The 24,707-nt window shown below is 44.4% G+C and overlaps 1 protein-coding gene and 1 pseudogene across 8 annotated transcripts in view; both read right to left on the bottom strand.

Annotated features, from left to right (window-relative positions):
• Positions 1-24,707, bottom strand: part of ACOXL (acyl-CoA oxidase like) — a 349,566-nt gene that overhangs the window by 61,084 nt on the left and 263,775 nt on the right. For 4 of the 8 annotated variants that reach the window (XM_059188392.1, XM_059188391.1, XM_059188389.1 and 1 more), the window contains one exon: positions 8,886-8,973. In XM_059188392.1, coding sequence (XP_059044375.1) covers positions 8,886-8,973 — 88 coding nt within the window. The other 4 variants (XM_059188394.1, XM_059188397.1, XM_059188393.1 and 1 more) reach the window with 4 other exon arrangements.
• On the bottom strand, positions 15,366-23,448 carry LOC131807700 (large ribosomal subunit protein eL42-like; annotated as a pseudogene).

Consider the following 24,707-nt stretch of genomic DNA (forward strand, 5'->3'; position numbering starts at 1 on the left):
AGTTCTTTCCCAAGTCATCCAAGAATTTCACACCTCCCATTCTGCTCTTCCTTCTGCTTGTACGCCCTTTCCACCTTTGTTATAGAGGTAAATCTTACCCATCCTTGCTGGCTGCCTCGCTGGGCATTTAATGGGGAGCCGTGTGAATACCATACTTAAGTCTCTCCCAAGTTTTCCCAGAGCTTCTGGTCTATGGAAACTGTCATCCAGCTCTGACTAACTCGCCTTGAGAACAAGGGCCATTCCTTACTGGATCTTTCATGCCCAGAACTTAACCCAGTACCCAGCCCATAGCAGGCCTTCAACGTGTGCTTGCTGAATGAGGATGGGTGAATAAAGGAGTTAAGGAGACGTACTCTCCATCCATATTGTTTCTCGAGGACAACGGAGTAGATGCTGGTCTCTAGTGGAGCAGGACCAGATTTTAAACGCTTGTTCTCCATGGGGCAATCAGACTTTGAGACACGGAGCAATCCTCAGCTTCCACAGGACATCCCGCCATTTTGTCCCTTGGTCTGAGGCAATACCTTGATCCTATCCCTTAGGACTGACACAATCTTCAGGCTCCTTGCAAGAAGGACCAAAACGAACGGAAGTCACGGGCTCACAGCTGTAAACGGTCCCGTGCAGCTGGGACGGGCGGCACCTCTGGTGCATAGATCAGAACCCAAGTGTCTCCTTCACCAACCGCTGATAAAAGCTTTTTGTGGAAATTTTCGGGAAAACTCAACCACCAGCCATGGTCCAGAATGGGTCTGCACAAAATTTAATTTGTCTTTAACTTCTCAGGAATGAAGCACTACCAAATATGCATAAGACAAGGAACTCTAATGTTCAAGGTATCCAGAAACTACATTACGTATTAAGAAACGGCTATTCCTAACACTATGAAAAGTCACTTTTTTCTGCCATGTTATATTTTTGTGATGAACTTACTTTCTGGTTCATGCACTTTGACCCTGGAGATCACAAGTTTGATGCCTCTCTACCACACGGGCTTTTTGCTATACTCTCAGACACACAATACTTTTACAGAAATCTGTGGGAACCTCTTTATTTTCCAGACTTCCAATTAAGAGAGAATTTCCAAGTGCTTTTTCAGTGGGGAAAAAAAATCACAATAAACAGCTTCCCCCATCTCTACTTACCCTGATGTTAAATAAACTTCCCCTGTCGAGTTTCTAATACCTGTTTAAATACAACAAATCAGGGGAAGGGGAATATACTGACAAAAACCTTTTTGTTACTTACCTTGTAGTCACTTTCCTATCTAAGCCTCGAGGCCACTTTAAGTGTATATTAAAAACTTGTTACTTCATTATATCTCAGAGGATCAAATTTGGCTTTTTTTTTTCCCTTTTCGGTTCTTACATTTCTGAGTAAAAGCCATCATTTTCAAGTTCATAAAGCATTATGTTTTCTCTGCAAATAAAATCCCATAACTCTCAAGAAAAGAGAGAGGTAAATTCATAAAGAGGAGACACAGCCCTATTTTTCCTCCTGCCATTTGGGATCTACGATAGGTTAAAAATGATGTTTTTATCTCTGGTGATTTATCAAACTCCAGATTTCATAAAAGATAAACAGATGCCCTAAAGAAAGGATACATCATCTTAATGTTTCATTGTGACACTTTTGGTATCTGAAGAGCATGTATATTAAAGATCTCCCCTCCAAAAACTCAATAGTTCCTATGATTTACACAGTTTATTTCTTATTTTTAAAACACACTGAAGTGAGAACATGCCAGAAGACACCTTAAAAAGAAAATGGTCACATTTGAAACATACAGATTATTTATAGACAAAAAAAAAAAAAAAAAAAAAAACCAACCTGAGAGCTGAACGAAAATCTGGTTGGCAACAGACAGTTGCTTTTTCTATGTTTTTTCTGAGTTCATTTTGGTTTTTGTGTGGGTGGCTCATGTGCACTCAAAGGTTATTTGCTAAATGTTTTGTGAGATTAGAACATGTTGTCCTTTAAAATCTAAATTTAAATTTATGTTTGTTGCAAATATGTTTCACTTTAGAATATGGGATCATATTTTTAAAGTAGAAAAATCATACCTATAATTGCTATGATAAGACAAGAGTTCCTATGCTCCTGTTTTTAACTCACAGTTTAGAAGGTATTATTCTTAATCATAATTCCCAGTGGGAAAACTCACAGTACAGAGTTCAGCAGTAAAAAATTGTATCTTTTTTACTTTTGTGTTGTTTTCACCTGCCAGCTTGGGTACTGATTAATCTTACTTTGAAACTCCTTAGGTGCAGGAAGCTGTAAAGTCAGGGTGGACTGCAGATCAGATCTTTCTGAGTACAGATATAAGGTACACTTTTCAATCACACGATGGGGAAAAAAGATTAAAAAAAAGAAGAAGAAACACGTTTAAGCGGGGGGTGCTTCTTTTTTCTGCCTCTTTAGCAAAGCTGAGCAACTAGATCCGGATCCAAACAGCACTTATGGGCCCCACAAGGTGGGCAGAGGGCAGCAATAGGCTGGGATTTGAATCCTCCCTCTGCTGTGTGACACTGGGCAACTTACTCAATCTCTCTGTGCTTAGTTTCCTCAGGTGGAAATGGAATAGATGGTGGCCCCTCCCTCACGACCTTGGCAGGGGATTAATGAATGCTCCCTCTCCCACACTGTGCACAGGGCTTGATACACTGAGCCCTCCCTGGATGTTAGTGGTCCTCATGGTTATAGGGCCCTAGTGCTTCCTCGCGTGATTTTTCATTTCATCCTCACAGAAAACCTGTAACGTGGAAAACAGAAGGCCCACTATTCGGAGACAAATGCGGTAAAAGCAGTGAAATGCAGTCAGGCCAATTTTAAGAGAGGGAAGTATGTGTCAAATAAACACACAAGGAAAAACCTCTGAAAGTTCAAGAAGGCTGTAACTTCCAGCCTCTGGTGTTTTATCTATAGGAAGGAAAACCCTTGGAGAGTTGGTGGTGGGAGGGTTTCCTTCAAAATCTGAGGCCTAGAAAGCTTTTCCGAGCGAAGCTTTGGGGTCAGCCAGCCCGAGGGCAAAGGTGGTTGGATGCCATCCTAGGCAGTTTGTTCCTCCTCTGAGCCAGTTTCTCCACGGGCTTTGTGAGCTTGTTGTGGAAACCGAAGGCACGACATGGCTCCAGCCCAGGGGAAACCCTCCACAGTGACCGTTACAGTCGGCCGAGATACTGGGGCTCCAGGGATAAGTGACATTCTCTTAGCATCTGGGTCAAGTACTGCAGCTAAATTCTGTTCTCAGCCATCTCCTCCACAGAGCAGACACGATGCAGGAGTTAGACTTCACTTTTTGTCCTTGTCTCCTTCTTACCCGCGCAACAGAATCCTTGGGTCATTTGTCACAAAACTCTTTCATAAGTTGTCACCTCCTTCAAAGAAGGGTGAGTTAGGAGCATCCTCTCAAGACAGCTTTCTTAGAGACACACTCCCCAGTGGGATGATGGAGGGGGGGGTCTCGGGGGCCCAGACCTCAAGTGAAGCCAGTATGACGGCATTTCTTGAGGGAACAGTACTTGGGGACTTTGGGTTGGGCTGACCTAATCTGCAGGTTTACCTATGCAGCCATGGGGAGAAGGCAAGGCTCCGGGGGAGAAACCCCGGCCTTATGAGGGTGGGAGCAACCTTCCCGATGCTGGAGAAGAGCTCTTCTGCAGACTCACAGAAGCCCGGGAGCCACGCTCCGTCTCACCCACTTTCCCAAAAGGCGAAAGGCTAGGAATGCCATATAATGTCGGGCGATCTGCGCTGTAGAGCTTTCTCTTCTTGTGTCCACTTGATCATGAAGCAATACCACACGCTCTGCCAAGGGTTCAAATTCAGCCACATTTCTTCTCCTTTTCTTTTTGTAAGAGCCCCCAGCTGCATCAGCCCAGAGTATGCTATGCTCCTCCTTAAAACTGTCTCCCTTTCATTGGACACCTCCCTCAGCAGGAGCGTCCACTCGCATCTCTGGCCCGCGGAGCAAACTTGCACAAGCTCAGGGAAGGCGAGTTCTCACTTCCTTTTCTCTGGTTTGTTCCCACCTCCTGGCATCCCAGACGGCCCCTCTCTGCTGCCCCAGACTTCCGGCTTTAGGGACCCAGCTACTCCAGCAGAGGACTGGAATAGTCACATGGGCTTTCCCAGGTGTCTCGTGCTCTGAAATGGAGACCTTCAACTCCCCACGGCACCTTCTGCTCTCAGAAATGAATGGGTCTGAGGTTTAGTCATGTGACCGGGACAGAGGGAACAAAGCTGGAGATGGTCTTTTTCTTCCCCCTTGGGGCCTCCAAGATGCTGCTGCAAATCGTGTCTGCCCATTCTTGGCTTTCTAGGTCCCCTCACCTGCTTCTACCACCCACATGGTTAACGGGTGCTAGACAAAGAGGAAGGTCAGCGTCAGGGGCGGCGGTACCCAAAGCTCCTCCCTCCCACCCCACGCCACCGGTCGGGGCAGGCTGGGACTACTTCTAAATATTGTCCCACCCAGCAGAGGGTCCCCACGGGAAAGGAAGGCACACAGGTTGTCCCAGCCCACACAATACCTGTGGTGCCCGCCCGCCCTCCATCTCCGGCAACAACAGCCAAACACAGTGAAGAAATCTGTATTCAAATAAGGTGTGTTAACTTTCAAGTTCAGTTCCGCTCCAGAGGGCAGGCTCACTCTTCAAGTGCGGAGGATTAGGGTCTTGGGGGCACTTCTGCAGTGGAGTGTAAGGGGTGGGGGGCGATGAGGACCTAAATCCACACGGGACTCCTGGATGAAGTTACAATATTTTATTTTTCTGAGTTCGAGTAACGAAATGCACATTCACTGAGGGAGTTAGTATATTCCCCCAGTTCCCTGGAAGATGAATGTCAAAGCTAAAACGAATCGAGGTGAATGTAGTTTGTGTAAAGAATAGCCCCATAAAATGGGGGCGAAAAATGCTGATCCCATGAAGGATACTGGAGCAAGCACTCACAGAGAAAATACAGAAAGAATGCTGTGATAACACATATGACCACATTTTTATTAACAAAGAAAATCTTGTTTGGAAACACATCGTCCCTGAGAGGAGTCTGAAATGAATCCTCTGACAGGCAGAAAGCCACACTACTTATATATTCTAATCATAATTACAATGTGCTCTTAATGCGAACGTTCTAAATTATTAGTCACTTGATGAAGAACCAGAGAAGGGACTTCTGCAGCATAATGACAGCACCTTACAGCTCAGAGGAGGGAAAAACCAAGAGACAGTTCTGCATGGAGCTTGGAGAATAGTGGATGTGACTTATTTAATAAAAGTGCTTAGTTTCTTTTTTGTTTAGGAATCGGTACACCCTGAGGGGTTCAGACCGCACTGTGCTTCGGAGCTGCTCAGAAATTTCTAGGGCAAGATAAAAACGTGTATCACAGAAAAATAACAATTTATCATTGTAATGGTTACATCCCACTTCAGAAACCACTAGAGACTGGTTAACATTTTTATTTCAAACACAGGTTTTCCCGAGTCTTCAGATGACAACGGATACTGATGCCAGAAGGTCCCCCCCCCCCATTTGTTCCTAATAAAAATGGCTAGATTCTGAGTTCATTTTCATGTGGGGTGATGTTCAGGTCTGTGCTTTCACGGACTGATCCTTCCCTTTCCTCCTTTGTGCTCTTCCTTTGAAAGTCTCCAAAGTCAACATCTGGGCCGGGTCACTGAAGACAGATGGGCTCCTTCTACTTCTTCTCCCAACCCCTGGGGACCTCTGGCAGTGGCGCAGCATGCTATTTAAATGTCATGACATGCTGACAGAACTGTCCCTGCGCAGTATGTGCTCGGCACGGTCCTACCACAAGAACTCGTTCCTTATCTGTTCAGACCTCCTCATCACGGATGACTTTCTCTATCTCAAAACATTCCTGGGAGTTCTAGAGGCTGTCATTGAACTAATTCTTCTTATTTTTGTTTCTGTTACTTTCTACAGCCAAACTGTCTTCCTCTAACCCTGATAGGGGCCAATTTCCTGAAAATAATCACTTTTGCTACTGTGGCTATTAGCTAATAAAAGGTAGGGAGTCCATTCGGATTTCTTTTATGCTGTGGCAATATTAAATCTGTGATGTTGCCTGTACATGTTAAGACTTCCTGCACTGGAACCTAACTTGCTTAAATTGTCCTCTTATTCTTACGCTTAAGAAACAAGGATCTGGGCACCTGGGTGGCTCAGTGGGTTAAAGCCTCTGCCTCCGGCTCAGGTCATGATCCCAGGGTCCTGGGATCAAGCCCTGCATTGGGTTCTCTGCTCAGCCTGGAGCCTGCTTCTTCCTCTCTCTCTGCCTGCCTCTCTGCCTACTTCTGATTTCTCTGTCAAATAGATAAATAAAATCTTTAAAAAAAAAAAAAAGAAAAAGAAAAGAAACAAGGATCTCAATGTTCCACTTTGGTAATGGGAACTAAGGATTTTGTAGAGTAGGAATTAACAGTAATAAAACAGTAATTAACAGTAATAAAAATTTTTTATTGAACCCTAACTATGGATCGGATGCTAAGATAAGGGCTTTTGAGTATATTCTCAATAGCCCCATGAGGTAAGTATCACATTATCTCCATTTTATAAATGAAGATGAGATGAAAGCTCAGAGAGGTTGATTAATTCACCCACCATTGCACAGCAGTTAGAGGTAAATAAAGTCTCTGCATTCAGTTAACCAGACTCTGGAGCCCGAGTTCTCAACCCTCACACTAAACTTAATTCTGCTCTCGACAGATAGGATGAGTGGTTCAAGGCATAGTGGTCAGTGTTTCCAAGGCAAAGGCTTGAGTTCAGGGATTCTTTGATGCCCGCCTTCAAATTTCAAATCACATCTCCTAATGTTTAGAAATGTTTCACTTGGAGTCCACTTGCTGCTGCCTGTATCCTGGGAAGGGTGATATCTCGGAAAAGCACGGGGAGGAGCCCAGGCAGTGGGGCCACAGGCAGCTCAGAGAGCGGAGCCATACATGTCTACACGGAGTGCAGAAGGAGGCCTGGGACATAACTGCCTTCAGTAAAGGTGCCTCCTGTGCTGCTTTATATGCCAGGTAAGTTTTAGCTGATCGACAAATCTGAAAAAACACCCCACCAACAGAAGAAAGGAGGTTTGCATAAATTTCTCAGGGGCTGAGTTGGTGCTGAGGACACCAAGACAGTCTAGGAAGCAGCCTGTGGGCTCCAGGACCCAGCCTCTGGGGCAGGCGGGCCAGCGTGGACACTCAGACGCTCCTTCAAGAGCTGTCCAGTCCAACCTTCTGGAACGTTCTATCACTGAATTCCACACGGAGAGTTCCATGGGATGGAGCATGTACAAATGATTCAGCAGTTGGGTTCTCATTTATGATGAGTAAACTGGCATTCTGGATTATACAGCTGTTACCTTTGAGTTTGAGTCAATTCCCTTGAGCCTCATATACTGTGGGTGTGCAGACAAATTAAAATTTCTGGATCCATAGATAAGGGAACTCAGTCCTATGACTTAATGACCTGTGAGGAGTGAAGCTTTTGTCCTCCCTCTGCTCCTCTCAGCCCCTGGAGGGGCTCACTGTGTAAAAAGACTGCTCCCGGTGTGTTGCCCCCCAGGCCCCATGAGGAACCCATGCTCTGGGCATAATCACTTGTGTGTTCTCATTCCTGTCCACACTCCTGAGACCTGTGTCATGAGGCTCTTTACGGTCCCAAGCATTGGGCTGCGCCTTGAGGGAGAGAAGAGGCCAGGCTCAGCCTACTCACCTCAGTCTGGCTTTTGCCAGCTCTTGGGAAGGGGTCTGGCCGACCCACAGTGACTAACAACATGGTGCTCTGCTCTCCCAGTACTGCGTGGCTGGGGAGGGAAGGTGGTGGTCAGGCTGTGAACAGGTGGGATGCTGGCACTCCTGGGTTGCTGGCTTGACCCTTAGCAGAACTCCTCCAGGAATTCCACCCCACGAGATGGTGCCCAAGGACATGCCAGGACTGGGAGCCAGGCCCTGGAGCTGTGGTGGTGACCAAACCTGACCCTGCCTTCCCAGGGCCAGCTGTGACCTTGGTGGGATGGAAGACCCCACATGGCACACAAGCCCAGTGACAGTCTTCTCCCTTTAAGACCTTCCCCCCTCGAGTAAGAGTTTATGATGAACGAACAAATGATTCTTGATGCTACGCAAAATTTTCAGGAACAATTTGCCATATCTTGATGGATCATACTCTGTTTTCAATGTTTCTTTTATTTTTTGTGATTTGGGTCTGTTCAGGTCAAAATGGTCACTCACTTTTCTCAGTGTCGGCACTATTGACACGGAGGCGGGAGAGCTCTTTGCTGTGGGTGCTGTTCACAGCCTGCTGTTCACAGTGCTGTTAGTAGCATCGCTGGCCTCTGTCCACCAGCAACCCCTGCTCGGTTGTGGCAACAAAAAATGTCTCCAGATGTCGCTAAATGAGAGCCACCGCTTTAAAAGGCTAAACCGGCTTCTGGCTAGTTTGAGGATTAGGTTTAAGTAGTTAGTTGTGGTACTTGAAATACTTCAGGCAGGGATCCTATTAGAACACCCTCCCTCTACCTGTGCGGGCACCCTCCGATTTGTTTACAGAGGAATAGCAGTCCCTGTTGGGCAGAGGGGCACTGCGGAGGGGCCCGCCCTTCACCAGCTGGCTTCTGTCGAACAAGTGCTGTTGGCTACTCTTGGGTTGTGTCGGAGGTACTGTTTCCGGAGTTTAGCATTGGGTTTTGTGGGTGTCATTTGGTCAGTGTTCCTGGTAAGTTGGGGGTTAAGTTATTTGGGGGCCTCTACATTCAGCACAGGGCTCAGCCTGGTGTGGGGACTGTCCTTGGTCTGTAGTCTTATTCCCAGACACCTTGCAGCCCTCTGAGCCGCCCCATTACAAATATTTAACAAGAGCCAACTGACCTCTGTGGATGTGTGCCAGAGACAGGCAGGCAACGTGATGAAGACACGCGTTCCAGGCACTGAAAAAGTCCTCTTTCTTGGTCATCACCTGTCAAATGGACAGAATGAAAGGAACTGCTGAGGGTCTTCCCAGAGAACAGAACTTAGAAGCAAGACAGATGGCAAATTTGCACATTTTTAGTACCACCTGAAGCCTGGGTAGGTGGCAAGGCTGGCCTCCGGGACCCACAGAAGCAATTTGTTGATGAAGAAAAGGCCATTAGTGCACTGTGAGTCCAGGTTCTACGTTGGTAGGAATTCCTCACACACAGCAGACATGACCACTACCAGCCGCCGACTCTCGAGATGGTACAGGAGTCCAGGTAACAGTGCATGGGGAACAATGCGTGCACAGGTAACGCGACACCGTGTTACCCCCGGGTGCTCTTTGCCTGCAGAACTGTGAATCCCAGATCAAACTGCATTAAGTCTAATCTGCAGCAAAATGAACCTGCCGTTCCCTCCCTCCTTCCTTCCACTGAAGGCAGGTACTTCCATTTGTTTTCAAGTTGTTTCTCTCGAATGCCCGTGAGGTCTCCAGTGAGGTCTCCAGAATGGGCATCTGGCAGTGGCCCGGTGTGATGTGTGGGAGGCGCTCCCAGCAGTGTGGGAACTGCATGCCCAGCACCTCTCAGTCCTCCCTCCACCTGACCGGTCCCTTTCGCTGAGCTAACCCATGCAAGATGCTCTTTCAATTACTCCAACGAACAGAGTTGTTTTGCTTTGTTCTTTGCTGCTTTTTGGGGGGTGGAGGGGGTTGGTGAGAAGTGGGGGAAGAGAACTAGAAGAAGATAAGAATGAAGAAAATACACAAAGAGAAAGATGCCGAATCACGGAGCGGCAGTTAGTCATTTCGGTGGAGCTAAGGGCAGATTCTTATCTGACCAGAGAGGAGTGTTGAATTTGTCACTTCTGACTTTTCTTTGTTTCTTCTTGCCTTTTTTTTGGGTTTGTTTGTTTTGAAAACCCAACAGTTTGATATTTAAATTTTCAGCCCTTGTCTTTGCTCAAAGAAATAACACTCAGATAGAAAATCAGGCTCTGCATCTGCTTCCCATTTGTTTTAAACTCACACGCTGAGCCCTGTGGTTGGAAGGTACCCTGCCCCCTGCAGCTCCATGCTTCCTGCAGGGCTTGGAGGACCTGCTTTGTCAAAGCCCTCCTGTAACAGAGTGTTTTGTGCTCCAGTGGAAAAACAGCACCGCAGAAAGCCTCTACCCATGTATAATTTAGCACGATTACCTGCGGCAGCAGGCACAGTGTGGAGGACCACGTCACATGTGCCTTGGAGTCCTCCCCTAACTGCGCCTTACGACAGTCAAGGGTGAGGATAATGTCTGTCTCGGTCCCTGAATCAGGATCTCTCGGTGCTGGTATCAAAATGACAGCTGAAAAGGTGTGATAGAGAATGCAAGTCTCAAGGAATGGGCCAGAGGACCTCTTGCGCAGAGGTGAGGGCAAGAGCTGGCCAAACACTCCTGTCCCCAAGCTCTCCCCATCACACTGCGGAGGAAAACACCAGGAAATCCGTGCTGGGGCCTGGTGGACCGGCTCTCCCAAACGTGAGTGGGCTGTCCCCCCACACTGTATGGGAAGGAAAGGGGAAGAAGCGTAAAATAGCGTGTGGAGGTGTCCAAACAGGACTGAGAACACTCTTACAGTTTTAAAAGTCTAAACAGATACGCTTAAGTCTTTCACTGGTCTGATCGAGAGAAAACCAGAAACAGACAATTAATTGGACAATACAGACCCTGCATGAAGAAGAGACTTTAGATGAGAAAACACTGCAGAAGGCCCTTTACGAAACTTGTTGGGACTTCATCCTCAAAAAGTACACGGCAAAGAAAAAAAAAAAAAGGCAAGTTCAAGTTAAGGGGAAAGGCCCCTTGAAGGCCTGCCAGCTTGCTCCTAAGTGCTTTTCCTTATATGTTAATATCACGGTGCTGCAGCAGGACCCACTTGAGCAGGCTCAGTGTAACCTCGTCCCTGCTGGCAAGTGATGCCCCCTCGCACCCCACTCCAGACAGGAAGGCTGGCATGACTTATCCCCCCATCGAAGGATGGCACCCAGGACTTGGAACATGTCGATAGAAAGGCAGATGCTCGGGAAAGCGACAGACTGACTGAGAAGTCTCTGTCTCCTTGAATTCGAGTTTACTGGCAAGAAACAATAGGCTGAAGCCAACTGGGGGCAGCACAGTGGTCTGCACGTCCAGGTGGGGCAGCTCAGAACAGTGTGTGGGGTCCCATTCCAGCCCACTGTCAAGTGGTCAAAACAAGCAGATCAGAAGGTCAAACTGGTTCAGCCTTTAAGTATAGACCCAGTGTGAACTCCAGGGTGTCATTGCCCACAGTAACCCAGCTGAGAATTGCCTATGCAGGGCTCAAAATTTTTAAATGTATTTATTACACCAATAACAGGCAAAACAACAGAAATCAAGTATCTAACTCTCTCTCCTTACAAAACCTTAATAAGAGGTTTTCTGGAGAGTGGATTTTCTTTTTCTTTCTTTCTTTCTTTTTTTTAATGGATGGCTGTTCTTCACTTCAAGCAGTAAGCCTGCTACTGAAAACTTGTGTGTAACTCAGCCTATGCAAACTAAAACCTTCTTAAAATGCACCAGACAACAGACGCTGTTTTAAGCTCTTAATTGCATTTGCTCATTGAATCTTCAGAAGCCCTAGAGGTAGGAATTACTGACATCTTTTGATACCTTCATTTTGCAGGTGGAAAACTGACACAGGTTAAGGAATTTGCCCAAGGTTGCAGAGCTGGATTGGGACTGGGCACCCAGGCTTCTGAGCCCATGTTTGTAACCACAGGCTACACTGCCTCCCAATGGACTAATAGGGAGTTGGTTCCCGGGCAACACCTGTCCCAAATACAGTTCATAAAGATGCATTGTCACATATGGTTGTATGTAATGTGAACCATATTCTACACTTAAAACTTCTAATGGAAATAAATGCTTACTTCCTAATAAATCATCACACAGTTAAGACAGGGCCAAGCTCATAAAGAAACCCCTGCTGGCCTCCCTTTTGATGGATGCTCATGTCCATTCTCCCTTCTACTTTTCTAGAAAAATCCCCAAAAGCTTTGGGCAGCAATATGTCCAGTTAAAAAATACTTACCTCCCTACAGAAGATCTATCAAGAAAAACCCTCAGCTAACATCACACTTAGTAGTAAAGACTGAGTGCTCTCCCCTTAGAATTGGGAAGAAAAGAATGTCTGCCATCACTTTTACTCAGTGTTGTACTGCAGATTCCAGCCAGGATAATAAGGCAAGAAAAAGAAATTAAAGGTGTAGAGATTGGAAAGGAGTAAGTAAAACTGTCTTCATCCAAAAAGAACTGATTTTCTATGTAAAAAGCCCTAAGGAATATATCATAAAGCTACTAAAACTATTTAGCAAATTAAGCAGCAATGTCACAAGATGCAAGATTTAAGAAAAAAAATCAACTAAGTTTCTATATCCTAGCAATGAACAATTTGTACTTGAAATAAAAATACCATTGCAACAGCATCAAATGTATTCAATACTCACAGATACATTTCACACGGCACATGCAATATCTCTATGCGGAGAGGAAGAAACATTGCAGAAAGAAATTGAAATGGAGCATAGAAATGAAGGGAGCTCTACACTGTGCTCATGCGCCAGAAAACTCTGCATTGCTAAGATGTCAATTCTCACAGTGATCTATGGAGTCCGAACAATGCCAAGCAAAATCCCAGCAGACTTCTGTGTGTATAGAACTGGACGACCTGATTGTAAACCTTATATGGAAATACAGAGGACCTACAATAATCAAAACCATTCTGAGAAAAAAACAAGTTGGAGGATTCACAGTAACTGATTTCAAGACTTAGTATAAAGCTGTCGTAAATACAACAGTATTGGAATAAGAATAGAAATATAGGGCGCCTGGGTGGCTCAGTGGTTTAAGCTGCTGCCTTCGGCTCAGGGTCCTGGGATTGAGTCCCGCATCGGGCTCTCTGCTCAGCAGGGAGCCTGCTTCCCTCTCTCTCTCTCTCTGCCTGCTTCTCTATCTACTTGTGATTTCTCTCTGTCAATAAATAAATAAAATCTTTAAAAAAAAAAAGAATAGAAATATAGGTGAATGGGGGTATAAAAAGAAGAGTCCAGAAAAAGAGCCATCCAGGCAAGGTCAACTAATTTTCTACCGAGGCACCAAGGTAATTGGATGGGAGAAAAAAGTCTTTTTAACAGTGCTAGAACAACCAAACATCCACATACAAAAGCAAACAAATAAATAAATGAAGCTCAACCCTTATTTCACGCCATATCAACAAGTTAACTTGAAGTGGGTCACAAACTTAAATGTAAGACTTACATCTAAAATAAAATTCTAGAAGAAACTGTGGGAGAACATCTTAGTGACACTGGGATAGGCAAAGATTTTGTGAGATAAGACACGAAAAGGCTGAATTTCATCAAAATTAAAATTCTACTCTTTAAAGACATTTAAGGAAATAAAAAGACAAGTAATGGATTAGGAGAAAATATTTGAAAAATCATGTATGTAATAAGAGATGTCTCTCCAGAATTTACAAAGACAGCTTACAACTCAATAGTAAGAAAACAAAATCCACTTTAACAAATGGGCAAAAAGTTTGAACAGACACGTCATTGAAGAAGATAAATGAATGGCAAATACATACATGAAATAGATTTGAGAAATGCTAATTAATGCCATGATGAGAAACCACGACACATCCCCCAGAACGGTTGACGCCGGTAAGACTGGCAATGCCAAGTATTGGTAAGGAAGCAGGGCAACTAGAACTCATTGTAGGTAGGGGTGGCAAAATGGCAAAATGGTGCAGCCACTTTAGAAGACAGTGTGGAGGTTTCTGGGGATACCTGGGTGGCTCAGTTGCTAAGTATCTGCCTTCAGCTCAGGTTATGATCCCAGGGACCTGGGATCGAGCCTCACATCGGGCTCAGTTGGAAGCCTGCTTCTCTCTCTCCCACTCCCCCTGCTTGTGTTCCCTCTCTCACTGTGTCTCTATCAAATAAATAAATAAAATCTTAAAAAAAAGAAGACAGTGTGGAGGTTTCTTATAAATAAACACATAGGCACCATAGAACGCAGCCATTCCAATCCTAGCTATTTACACAAGATAAATAAAAATATATGTCCATGCAAAGATTTGGATGAGAACATTCACAGAAACTTCACTCATAATAGTCCAACAGGAATCAATCCATATGTCCACCAATTGGTTAAGGGATAAACAAATTATAGTAAAGCCATACAAAGGAAGACTCCTGCATAATAAAAAGGAACAAACTTAAAACACCCAACAATTTTGATAGATCTCAAATGCAAAAGACTAGATACTATGTTCTTCCATTTATATTAAATTATAAAAAAGACAATTCTATTTGAGAAGAAAAATCTGTGTTTTCCAAGAGTCAGAGTAGGGGGACGGCTTTGATTACAAAGGAGCAGGAAGGAACTTTCTGGGGTGATGGAAATGTTCTCTATCTAGACTATATGCACTTTACAAAACCCATTAATTGTACACTTCAAATTGGTCAGTCTTAATATATATTAATTACATATATAAAATAAAAGTTGATTTTTAAAGATGCTCACCTCCCCAGGCTCCCCTACAGCTTGTAAGATTTGTAGTCTCCATGGCCAAGGGAGTGGGCAGAAGTCTACTGGGGGGTGCTTCCGTGAAAGCTACTGTTTCCCTAACAAAACAAAATACAGCCTGAGCTAGCATGCGCTTTTTTTTTTTTTCCCCCCTTTGTCCTCTTCCTGTTTCTTTGCTTGGAACTTTCCTATCTTGTGAGCATAGGAACAGGTAAAGTCATGTTAAGGGGTTATGTTAGGGTTGCTGTAACACATGACCACAAGTCCTGGTGACATCACACAACAGAAATGTATACTCTCACAGTTCTAGAGGTTAGAGATCAGAATCAAGGTGTCAGCAGGGCCACACTCCTTCCAAAGCCTGCTTTGCCTCTTCAGGGGCATCCTTGCAGAGCTAATGGCCAGACCAGGGAGGGCCTCCTCACCCGCTCAGCCCACATCTCTGCCTTCCTGTTGCTGCTCTCACCTGACATTCTGTCTTGCCTTTCAGGAGTGGGATAATGAGGAGGGGGGGGTTCTTTATATATTTTTCTGCCTTCTTACATTTTTTGTGTCTTTCCTTTCTTTCTTTTTCTCTTTCTTTCTCCTTATTTCTTTCTTTCTTTCTTGAAAGGGAGAGAAAGAGAGAGAGAGGGGGGGTGTGGGGAGGGGCAGATAGAGAGAGAGTCTCAAGCAGTCTCATACCCAGCACGGAGCCCAGCATGGGGCTAATGACCCTGAGATCATGACCTGAGCTGAAAACAAGAGTTGGCTGCTTAACTGACGAAGCCACTCAGACACCCCTTTATGTCTTTCTTTAAAACAAAACAAAACAAAACAAAACAAAACTTTGTATAGTTACCCCTCTCTCTCTTGAGTTGTTCTTTCCATCTCTGTTTCGAGCCTTACTCAACTGCCTTTTCACCCTTTTATATTTTAATTTTTCTGTTCTATATTTTTACTATTTTTCTAGGGTTTTTGTTTTTCTAGGCTTTTCCTGCCCTTCTGTTTTTCAGTCTTTCTGCTCCCTCTGTACTGCTCTGTCCTCTCTCTTAAATTCACTGCTTCACCTTTCACTCCTCTCTTAGGCGTTCACACACCAAATTAATTCTTTTTCTCTTCAGACTTTCCTCCTGACTTAACTTGGCTTCCTCTGATTGGCTTTGGGAAAGGAACCCCTCTCCTCTCCACCACAGCTATTCTTCCTGAATTCTGTCTTCTTCAGAAGGCCCCAGCCTCTTCCTGCATCGATGGCTGGGTGTTGGTCAGTTCTGTACTAGTGCCTCACAGAAAGCAGGGTGTTTGTGTCCAACAGATGGCGGCTCACTTGTGGCTTTCTGAACTGGGAGCAGGAGATTCTCTGCACCTCGGCCCTTTCAACCTGCACTATTATTTCCAAGGACACAGCAGGACATCTTTGTATCTACTGTTCCAGCTTGTTTCCTATGAGAAGGAAAAGTAAATATGCTCCAAATGCCCCAGAGAGGGCTGTGTCCTGGTTTTGGGAGTCTAAGGGGACAGGCCAGCTGCCGGGTTCATGTCTGGTCTCAGTGCCTGGGTCAGCGGCCCTCTGTCTACCACCCCCATTCCAGACACTTGCCCACCCCAGCTGCGGACCAGGCTCTACTGCACGAGAATCTCCCCTTCTCTGAGAAGGTAGCACGTGGCTGGACTGCAGGGGTGGGGGTGGATGAAACAGCCCTTGTTTGGGGAGATCAGCCCTTGGAGTGAAAGCCTGGGATTCACGTTTTCTCCCAGAGAAACACAACGTAAGAATGACGAATGTCAGGAGAGTAGGAAGGGGTCCAACAACGAAGGCTTCTTGATCACATTCTCGTGCCCCGCAGTGCTTGTCTCTGTACTAAGAAAGATATTCTAATCATGTAGGAAGTCCCAGAAAAGTCCAGTAATGATCCCTGATTGCTCACTGGAACACAGACGGATGTGGCTCCCAAGAGCACGACCTGCCAGAGGAACTCCTGCAGGACCCCGTGGTTCCCAGTTCCTAACAGAGCTTGTTCGGAACGGCTGTCCTAGCAAAGACATCACCCCACTGGCCCTCATTGTTCCCACAGGGGCTTCCCGTATGGACAGCCTGCTGTTCTTCCCCAGTGGTGCTGGGTGCAGGTTCTCAATAAGCACGCATTCCAAGATGTGTGCATGTGCGTGCACACACACACACCACGGTTCCTCTCCGCCTTGAACTACGTCCAGTCTCAGGACATGGTCCCTCTCTTGCTTCAGATGTATTCACATGCAGTTCTCTCCAGCTGCCCTCTGCCCTACCTGACTGCCTCCTCCCAGTTTGGGAAGCCTCCAGACGTGTGTGGGCTGGGCCCCCACCAAGCAGCACATCCCTCCGTGGAAGCCTTTCCCCACACTGTGGTGTAAGTGCTGGGCTGACCAGGGGAGGACTGTGATTGCCCCGGCAACCAGTGCAGTGGTCAGGGCCAACGACTACATCAAGGAGCCCCATCACAGAGATGGGTGGTGAGGGTAGATGTGGACGTGAGGGGAGGGACTGGAAAAGAAATTGGTTTCAGAGGGTAGAGAAACTGCAAGAGGGAATTCAGCAGAGTGGGGTCTTCACAAAAACAGGACACGAGGCTCCTGGTCCGCCTCTCCCTGCACCACAATTATGGTTCGGGTTATGGTTCGGGTTGGATTTTCTGAGCTCTGCCCAGGTGTTTGCAGCCCCTTCCCTCACCTGCAATGTCCTCCAAGCTCTGGTCTTGGGCCTCACAATATGAACAGACCCCAAAGATGGAGCCCATTTCTAGCGAAGCCTTATTTTTGTTACACACACACTAGTTCCAGGAGTGGGGGGCCACACATGTTTGATCTGACCGGTTGCTAAATCTTTCCCCTGCTAAGGCTTAACTGAAATTGTCAGAACATGAAATCAATAGGATCTTGGCAAAGGGCTCCTGTAATTGAATGTATTACTTCCTAATTTCTCCTCCTTTTTCCTTTTTGTGTTAAATTAAGAGTCTGCTTCTCATTACTTAGCCTTTCAGAATAGAAAATGATTGTCGGATGATACATTCTCTTTGGTCATTTAGCATTCATTTGAACTCTATGCTCCTGAAATCAATCTTGATAATTCCCAACAACGGGATCTGTAAATAAACAAATGTTTGATAGCTTTTCCCTTTCTTAATCACTTCCTCATTTTAGAAGTTCCTTCTAACAGTTCTGGTGGATGGAGCAAGAGAAGGGGGTAATCAGGAGACCTTAAACAGATTTTACAGGCACCAAAGCATGTATTTGGAGTACGATCAGCTGGAAAGATCTTGTTTCAATAATACAATCTTCACATTTAACTGAAGACGATGTTATGGAACCTGACTGCCCTTAGTGACTGCTTAAAGTGGACAGAAGGCAGAACGATATACATTTAATATGTAAAAGACATTAGGCCTCAAGAGCTTTGTTTCCTGAATCTCTGCAGCAGCTCAGTGGGAAGAGGCGGTCTTGGGGCTGCGAGTAAAAGGCAAGGGGTACAGCACACAGAAAGCCTACCCCATGAGGGATTTGCAGAGCACAGAACCCACTGCAGTTTGGAATTCCTTAGCACTCCGTGTTTCCTTCTCTGGGATTAGAATCCTATCCTCCTGGTGCACGAGCTGGAGCCCTGGGACCACCCCTGACCCCATCTTTGGCTTTCTCCCCCATCAGACCATCCCAAGTTTCACCGACCACCTTTCATGCTCACTGTCACCACCGCACAGCTCAGGCTGGGTTTTAACTCCTCTGGGATGATGGTTACTGTGGCCTTCTAAAGGGCCACCCTCACAGCACTGACTCCAGAACGATCTTCCTGACACCAGTGTGCTCAGGCCATAGTCCCATCACCTGCAGAGAGGGTAGAGGGATCTCAGGCCTGCAAGAAGGGGACACGAGGCTCAGGGCCTTGAGGGCCTACAGACCACCATAGTCACTCTCTTGCTAGCTTCTCTAGCCCAGGACCTGGGATGTGGACCAGCTTGAGGCTCAGACTGAATATACCAGTTGCTCACTCACATCCATGCCTTGCCTGGAAGGTCCTGCCCACCTCTCCCTGGGGATGGACACTAGATTCCATGGGCCACCCTTACCCACAGAAAGGGGCAGCCCTCCCTCTGCTCCAGACCCCTCTCTATGCACTTTCCCTTGACCCACGTTCCTGCCATTTCCCATCCCAAACTGAGACCATGGAGGACAGCCATCATGCCTTGGTCATCTCTATAGTTCCAGACTCGCACAAGGACTGGTATACTAGGGCATTGGGGAGAAATATCTTTTAAGCAAGGAACTATTCAGTAAAAATAAACATCTTTATAGATCTTCTATCTCTCTTTTTTCCCCTAATTATTTCTGTAAATATGTATCTGAAGTTCCAATGAAACATTTTTATTTCACTGTCAGGAAGAGGCTTTTTATTTCTGGCTAACCTTTCAAGAATACTAAACAGCACGCTTTGCAGAATGTCGAGACCACCTCTGTGTGAGCTTCTGTGGTCTGGGAGGGAGAGAGATTTGAGGCACTGGTGAGAAAGAGGGGAATTAACATTGGAAATTAAAAACAACAACAACAAAACAGCCTATTCCAACAGCCTGAGGTGCTGGCAAACAGGGAAGGAAGGGAAACAGATCACCAAGAGCTGCCACATGAAATTATAGGTCAATGCCTGACTGTCCATTCCCCCCACCAAGCCACTAAGCTAGCAGGTGGATGGGCTGGACTTAGAGTTGCCTCAGTGGAGAGGCCGGATCAGGAGATGTTAAGTCCTTTATAGGACGTATCTGACTCCTTCCATTACATTATTAGAATACCACGGGAAACGGTGTCCTCATGTCATTCCTCCCCTGTGTGCTCCAAACCTAGTGCCTCAGCCTGATGGAGGCCCCTGTGGTCTGATAACTTTACTATTTCCCCTTTCTGGCAATCAGGTTTTTGGCTGTATCACAAAGCATTGGGCTTTAGCCTACCATTCATAATAGTAGCAACTTAAAGAATGTCCTTGATCCCAGATGACCATGGCGATCTGCCTACTAGCCGTGCGGAAAGGCAGAATGAAATAGAATAATAGGTTCATCTTTGTTGACCACAATACTACAGTCTCCAGCAGCACTGAACCTCTGGATAAGCCTACCTCCTACTCACAGAGAACCTCAAGGAACAGTTGTTCAAGGCAAAGCTAACATTATACTCAACTCAGTGAAAGGTTGAAAGCTTTTCTTCTAAGGTCAGGAACAAGGCAAGGTACCAACTCTTACCACTCCTACTAAGCAAACACTAGCAGTCCTAGCCAGAGCAATAAGGCAAGAAAAAGAAGTAACAGGGATCTAAGCTAGAAAAGAAGAAGCAAAAGTATCCCTATTTGCAGATGATATGATCTTATATATAGAAAATCCCAAAGACTCCACCAAAAGCCATTAGAATAAACGAATTTAGTAAAGTTGTGGGTTACACAATCAAACTGATATAGAAGTCAGTCATGTCTCTATGCACAAACAACAAAATATCTGAAAAATTAACACACATGATCCCATTTGTGGTAGCATCAAAAAACAGTAAAATACTTAGGAATAAATTTAACCAAGGAGGTGAAGCATCTGTATATCTAAAACTAAAAGACACCAATGAAAGAAACTGAAGACACAATTAAGTGGAAAGAAGGATATCTCATATGTCCATGGAACAGAAGAACTAATATTGTTTACATGTCCATACGACCCAGAGCACTCTAGATACAATGCAATGTCTATCAAAATTCTAATGGTATTGGGCTCAGAAAATAGAAAAAACAATCCTAAAATTCATGTGGAACCACAAAGACCCTGAATAGTCAAAGCAATCCTGAGAAAGAATGAAGATATCGCACTTCCTGATTTCAAACAAAACCACAGTCATCAAAACAACACGGTACTGGCATAAAAAAGGACGTGTAGACTAATGGAACAGAATTAAGAGACCGGAAAACACTGCCCCTCCCCCACCATCATACACAGTCATATAGAGCCAAAAGTACTTTGTGGGGAAAGGATAATCTTTTCAACAACTGGTATTGGGAAAACTGGATAACCACAGAGAGAAGAATCAATTCTTCTTACTTCTTACTTCTCTTACACAACTCCCAAAATTAACTCAAAATGGAATCAAGACTCAAATATAAGACCTGAAAACACAGAACAGCTAGAAGAAAACATAAGGAAAAATCTCTTTGACATTAGTCTTGGTAATGATTTTTTGGATATGATATCAAAACACAGGCAACAAAAACAAAAACAGACAAGTGGAACTACATTAAATTAAAAAGCTTCTGCACAAACAACAACAACAAAATGAACTGACAATCTATGGAATGGGAGAAAATATTTGCAAACCATCTATGTGATGAGGTGTTAATATCCAAAATATATAAGGAACCCATACAACTTATTAATTAAAAAAAATTCTGCCTGTTTAATAAATAGGCAGAGTACCTCAATAGACATTTTCCCAAGGAAGACAGACCAATGGGCAACAGACACATGAAAAGATGTTCAGTGTCATTAAGCACCGGGGAAATGCAAATCAAAATGACAATGAGATATTACCTCACACCTGTCAGAATGGTTAGTGTCAGAAAGACAAGAGATAGTAAGTGTTGGCGAGAAAAGGGAATCACTGTGCACTATTGGTGGGAATGTAAATTGGTACAGCCACTACAGAAAATAGTATGGAGGGTCTTCAAGAAATTAAAAATGGAACTACCACATCATCCAGCAATCCCACTTCTGGGATGCATTAGAAAGTAATGAAATCACTATCTAGACTCCTATGTTCATTGCAGTATTATTCACACAAGCCAAGACATGGAAGCAACCTATGTGTGTGTGTCTGAAGGAATGGATCAAGATGTGCATATAGAAACAATGGAAAATTATTCAGCGGTGAAAAAGAAGGAAATCCGGCCAATTGGCAACATGGATGGACCTTGTGGGCTAAATAAAATAAGTCAAAGAAAGAAAGACAGATACTATATGAACTTATTTTTATGTGGAATATAAAAAAGCTGAAGTCACAGAAACAGAGTAAATGGTGGCTGCCAGGAGTTGGGTGGAAGAAATGGGTGAAGATGGTCACAGGGTACCAACTCTCAGGTATAAGATGAGTAAGTTCTGGAGATCCAATGCACAGCATAGTGGCAACAGTTAACAATACTGCATTACATGTTTAAAAGCTGCTAGCTAAAGGACTGGACCTTATATATCTCATATCCTGCCCCCCCCAGCAAAAATCTACTCATATAAGGCAATATGCGTGTTAATTAACACTATTATAGTAATAATTTCACAATATATATGTGTATCAAATCATCACATTGTGGACCTTAAATTTACAGGATGTTCACAAAACTAGAAAAAAACCACCCTAGACAAAATTGTAAAAGAAACTGCTGTTCAGTATTCAACCACTTACACCCAAGTCAAATTCACTAGTAATCAGTGTGCCATCAACTACAAAAATGTAATTTCTGTGCTATGCTCTTTTTTTTTTTTGAAGTGAACATAACCTCAAGATTTTATTGTCTTCGTAATATAACAAAACACGAAGCTTAGAATGGAATCACTTGCTCTTTCTTTTCTTATCTCCTCCCAGTTCAAAATGTTTGCCTCTCTTAATGGCCAGCATTCTCTGAGATCTGCAATTGGGCTTAACACATTCAAGCCTCAGCACAATCTTTGTAGTTTTAGCCTTTTTCCAGAAAATGGGCTTCATCTGCCCAACACAGCCACCCTGCTTCCTGTCATAATGCCACTTTCCCTGCGAATAAAGAGAATCCTTCCCTTTCTTGTACTGTGTCACTTTGTGGGGTTAGTGCTTGCCACACTTCTTGCACAAAGTCCAGAAGGTTTTAGGAACGTCTACCACGTTTGCAAGAGCATTATTGGCACAGAAAGCTGTACTGTACTCTTCAAAAATGAGCCCAGAGTTTGCCACATGTCCCCAGAGATTTGACTTTCTCTGAACTTAAGTTCTGACTTGTCCCTTTGTCCTGTCTGGGTGACTTGCCCGTATGTCCGTGACTGGGCTTTCCATCTTAGTCAGGGCCCTGCTTCCTGTGGTCCAGCTTCCCAGAACTCAAGATCCCTGGATAGAAGGTTCAGAACCTCTAAGGCGTATCCACCTGCCTCCAGAACTAGCTCTCAACAGCTTACCTTTTGTCAGATGCCTGCGATCCTGGCCACTGGCCTAGATCAAAACCCATCATCTGTCACCACGCTTTCTAGATTCCATGCTGCTAGCTAGCCGGGCACCTACCCCTGTGTTTTGGTATGGCATTGAAAGGTGTCTAGCATAAAACTGACACATGATAATTGTTGGCATTAGCTGTTTCTTCTTTCCCTCAATTAGAATACCAAGATTCAGCAGCTGAGGCCTCCTGTTGGAAGCTGCTAAGTTTCCAGCTTCATATGAACAGATGATGAAATGCACGTACCAGGAACAGCCCATCTCAATGCCAGAAGGCACTGTTTAAATTCTATCTTTAAATGTTTTAACTGAGGTATAAAATGCATACAGCCAGATGTATCACATGCATAAATCATAAGTTTACATCTTGATGATTTTTTTCTTTTTTTTTTTTTAAGGTTTTATTTATTTGACAGAGAGAGAGAGATCACGAGTAGGCAGAGAGGCAGGCAGAGAGAGAGGAAGGGAAGCAGGCTCCCTGCTGAGCAGAGAGCTCAATGTGGGGCTCAATCCCAGGACCCTGATATCATGACCTGAGCTTAACCCACTGAGCCACCCAGGTGCCCCATGTCTTGATGATTTCCAACAGTGTGTGTATACACCTCTGTAACCACCTGGACAAAGAAACAGAAATTTCCCGCTTTCTACTCCCTCCCAGTCAACACCATACCCTCCAGATCTGTGATCCCCATAACACCGTCAACTACCTTTGCCCCTTATTAAATGAATGCTATATGCATAAATCATATTATTAACTCCTTCATGGCAGGATTCTTTAACTGAACATAACATCTATAAATTCACTTGTTGTTGCATGTGAATGGTGGTTTATCTCTCTTATTTTGCTGAGCAGAATTCCACTGTATGAATATACCACAACTGGTTTATTCAATTCTCATGCTGATGAACATCTGGGTTGTTTCCAATTTGGGGTTGCTATTGATAAAACTGCTGTAAACGTTGTTGTACAAATCTTCTTGTGAGCTGTCTTTCATCTCTTTTGGGTAAATACCTAGGGACGGAATTGCTGGTCTTGGGCTAGGTGTGTATTTAACCTTATAAGGAAATGCCAAGCTTTCTGTCACTGCCCTTTTATGCTACAACAGCAATGCACTTTCTCGTTGTTCCACACTGTCATCAGGATCGAGAGTCATCAGTTGGCTCTAGTTCAACCCATTTCAGTGGGTGGCATGGTATTTCACTGTGGTTTTAATTTCTATTTCCCTGATGACTAATATGGTTGAGCAAGGTTTCATGGGCTCATTACCATTCTTTTATCTTCTTTTCTGAAGTGTCTTTTCAAGTCTTCTGTGTACATTTTTTTTTTTTTTTTTGGATTGTGTCTTTACATTATTGAGTTGTAGTTCTTTATGCATTCTGAATAAAAGTTTTTTTTTTTTTTTCTTAAAGATTTATTCATGAGAGAGAGAGAGAGAGAAAGTGAAATCACAAGCAGGAGGAGAGGTGGAAGGAGAAGTAGACTTGCCCCTGAGCCAGGAGCCCGATGTGGTGCTGGATCCCAGGACCTGGTTATCATGACTCGAGCTGAAGGCAGATGCTTAACCGACTGAGCCACCCACGCACCCCTAGGTTAAAAAAGCCTTTTGTCAGATACATGTATTGCAAATAATTTCTCCAAGGTTATGAAGGTTTGCTTTCTTCTTTTCTTACAAATTTTTAATTTTGAAAAAAAAATCCAGTCAATTCATATTTAATTAATGGTCGGTGCTTCTTACCTCCTTTCTAAGAATTCTTGGTTTACTCTAATTCCAACAGAAATATCTAATACTCAATTACACAGAAATATCCTATACTTTTCCCCTTTGCAAGTTTTATAGTTTGCACTTCTACTTAGAGTCTATGATCAATCTCAAATTAATTTTTGTGCATTATACAGGGAGTAAGTCAAGGCTCATTTTTCCCCCCACTCAGATATCTAGTTTCCACTCAG

Source organism: Mustela lutreola, chromosome 9, assembly GCF_030435805.1.
Source record: "Mustela lutreola isolate mMusLut2 chromosome 9, mMusLut2.pri, whole genome shotgun sequence".
NCBI lineage: Eukaryota > Metazoa > Chordata > Mammalia > Carnivora > Mustelidae > Mustela > Mustela lutreola.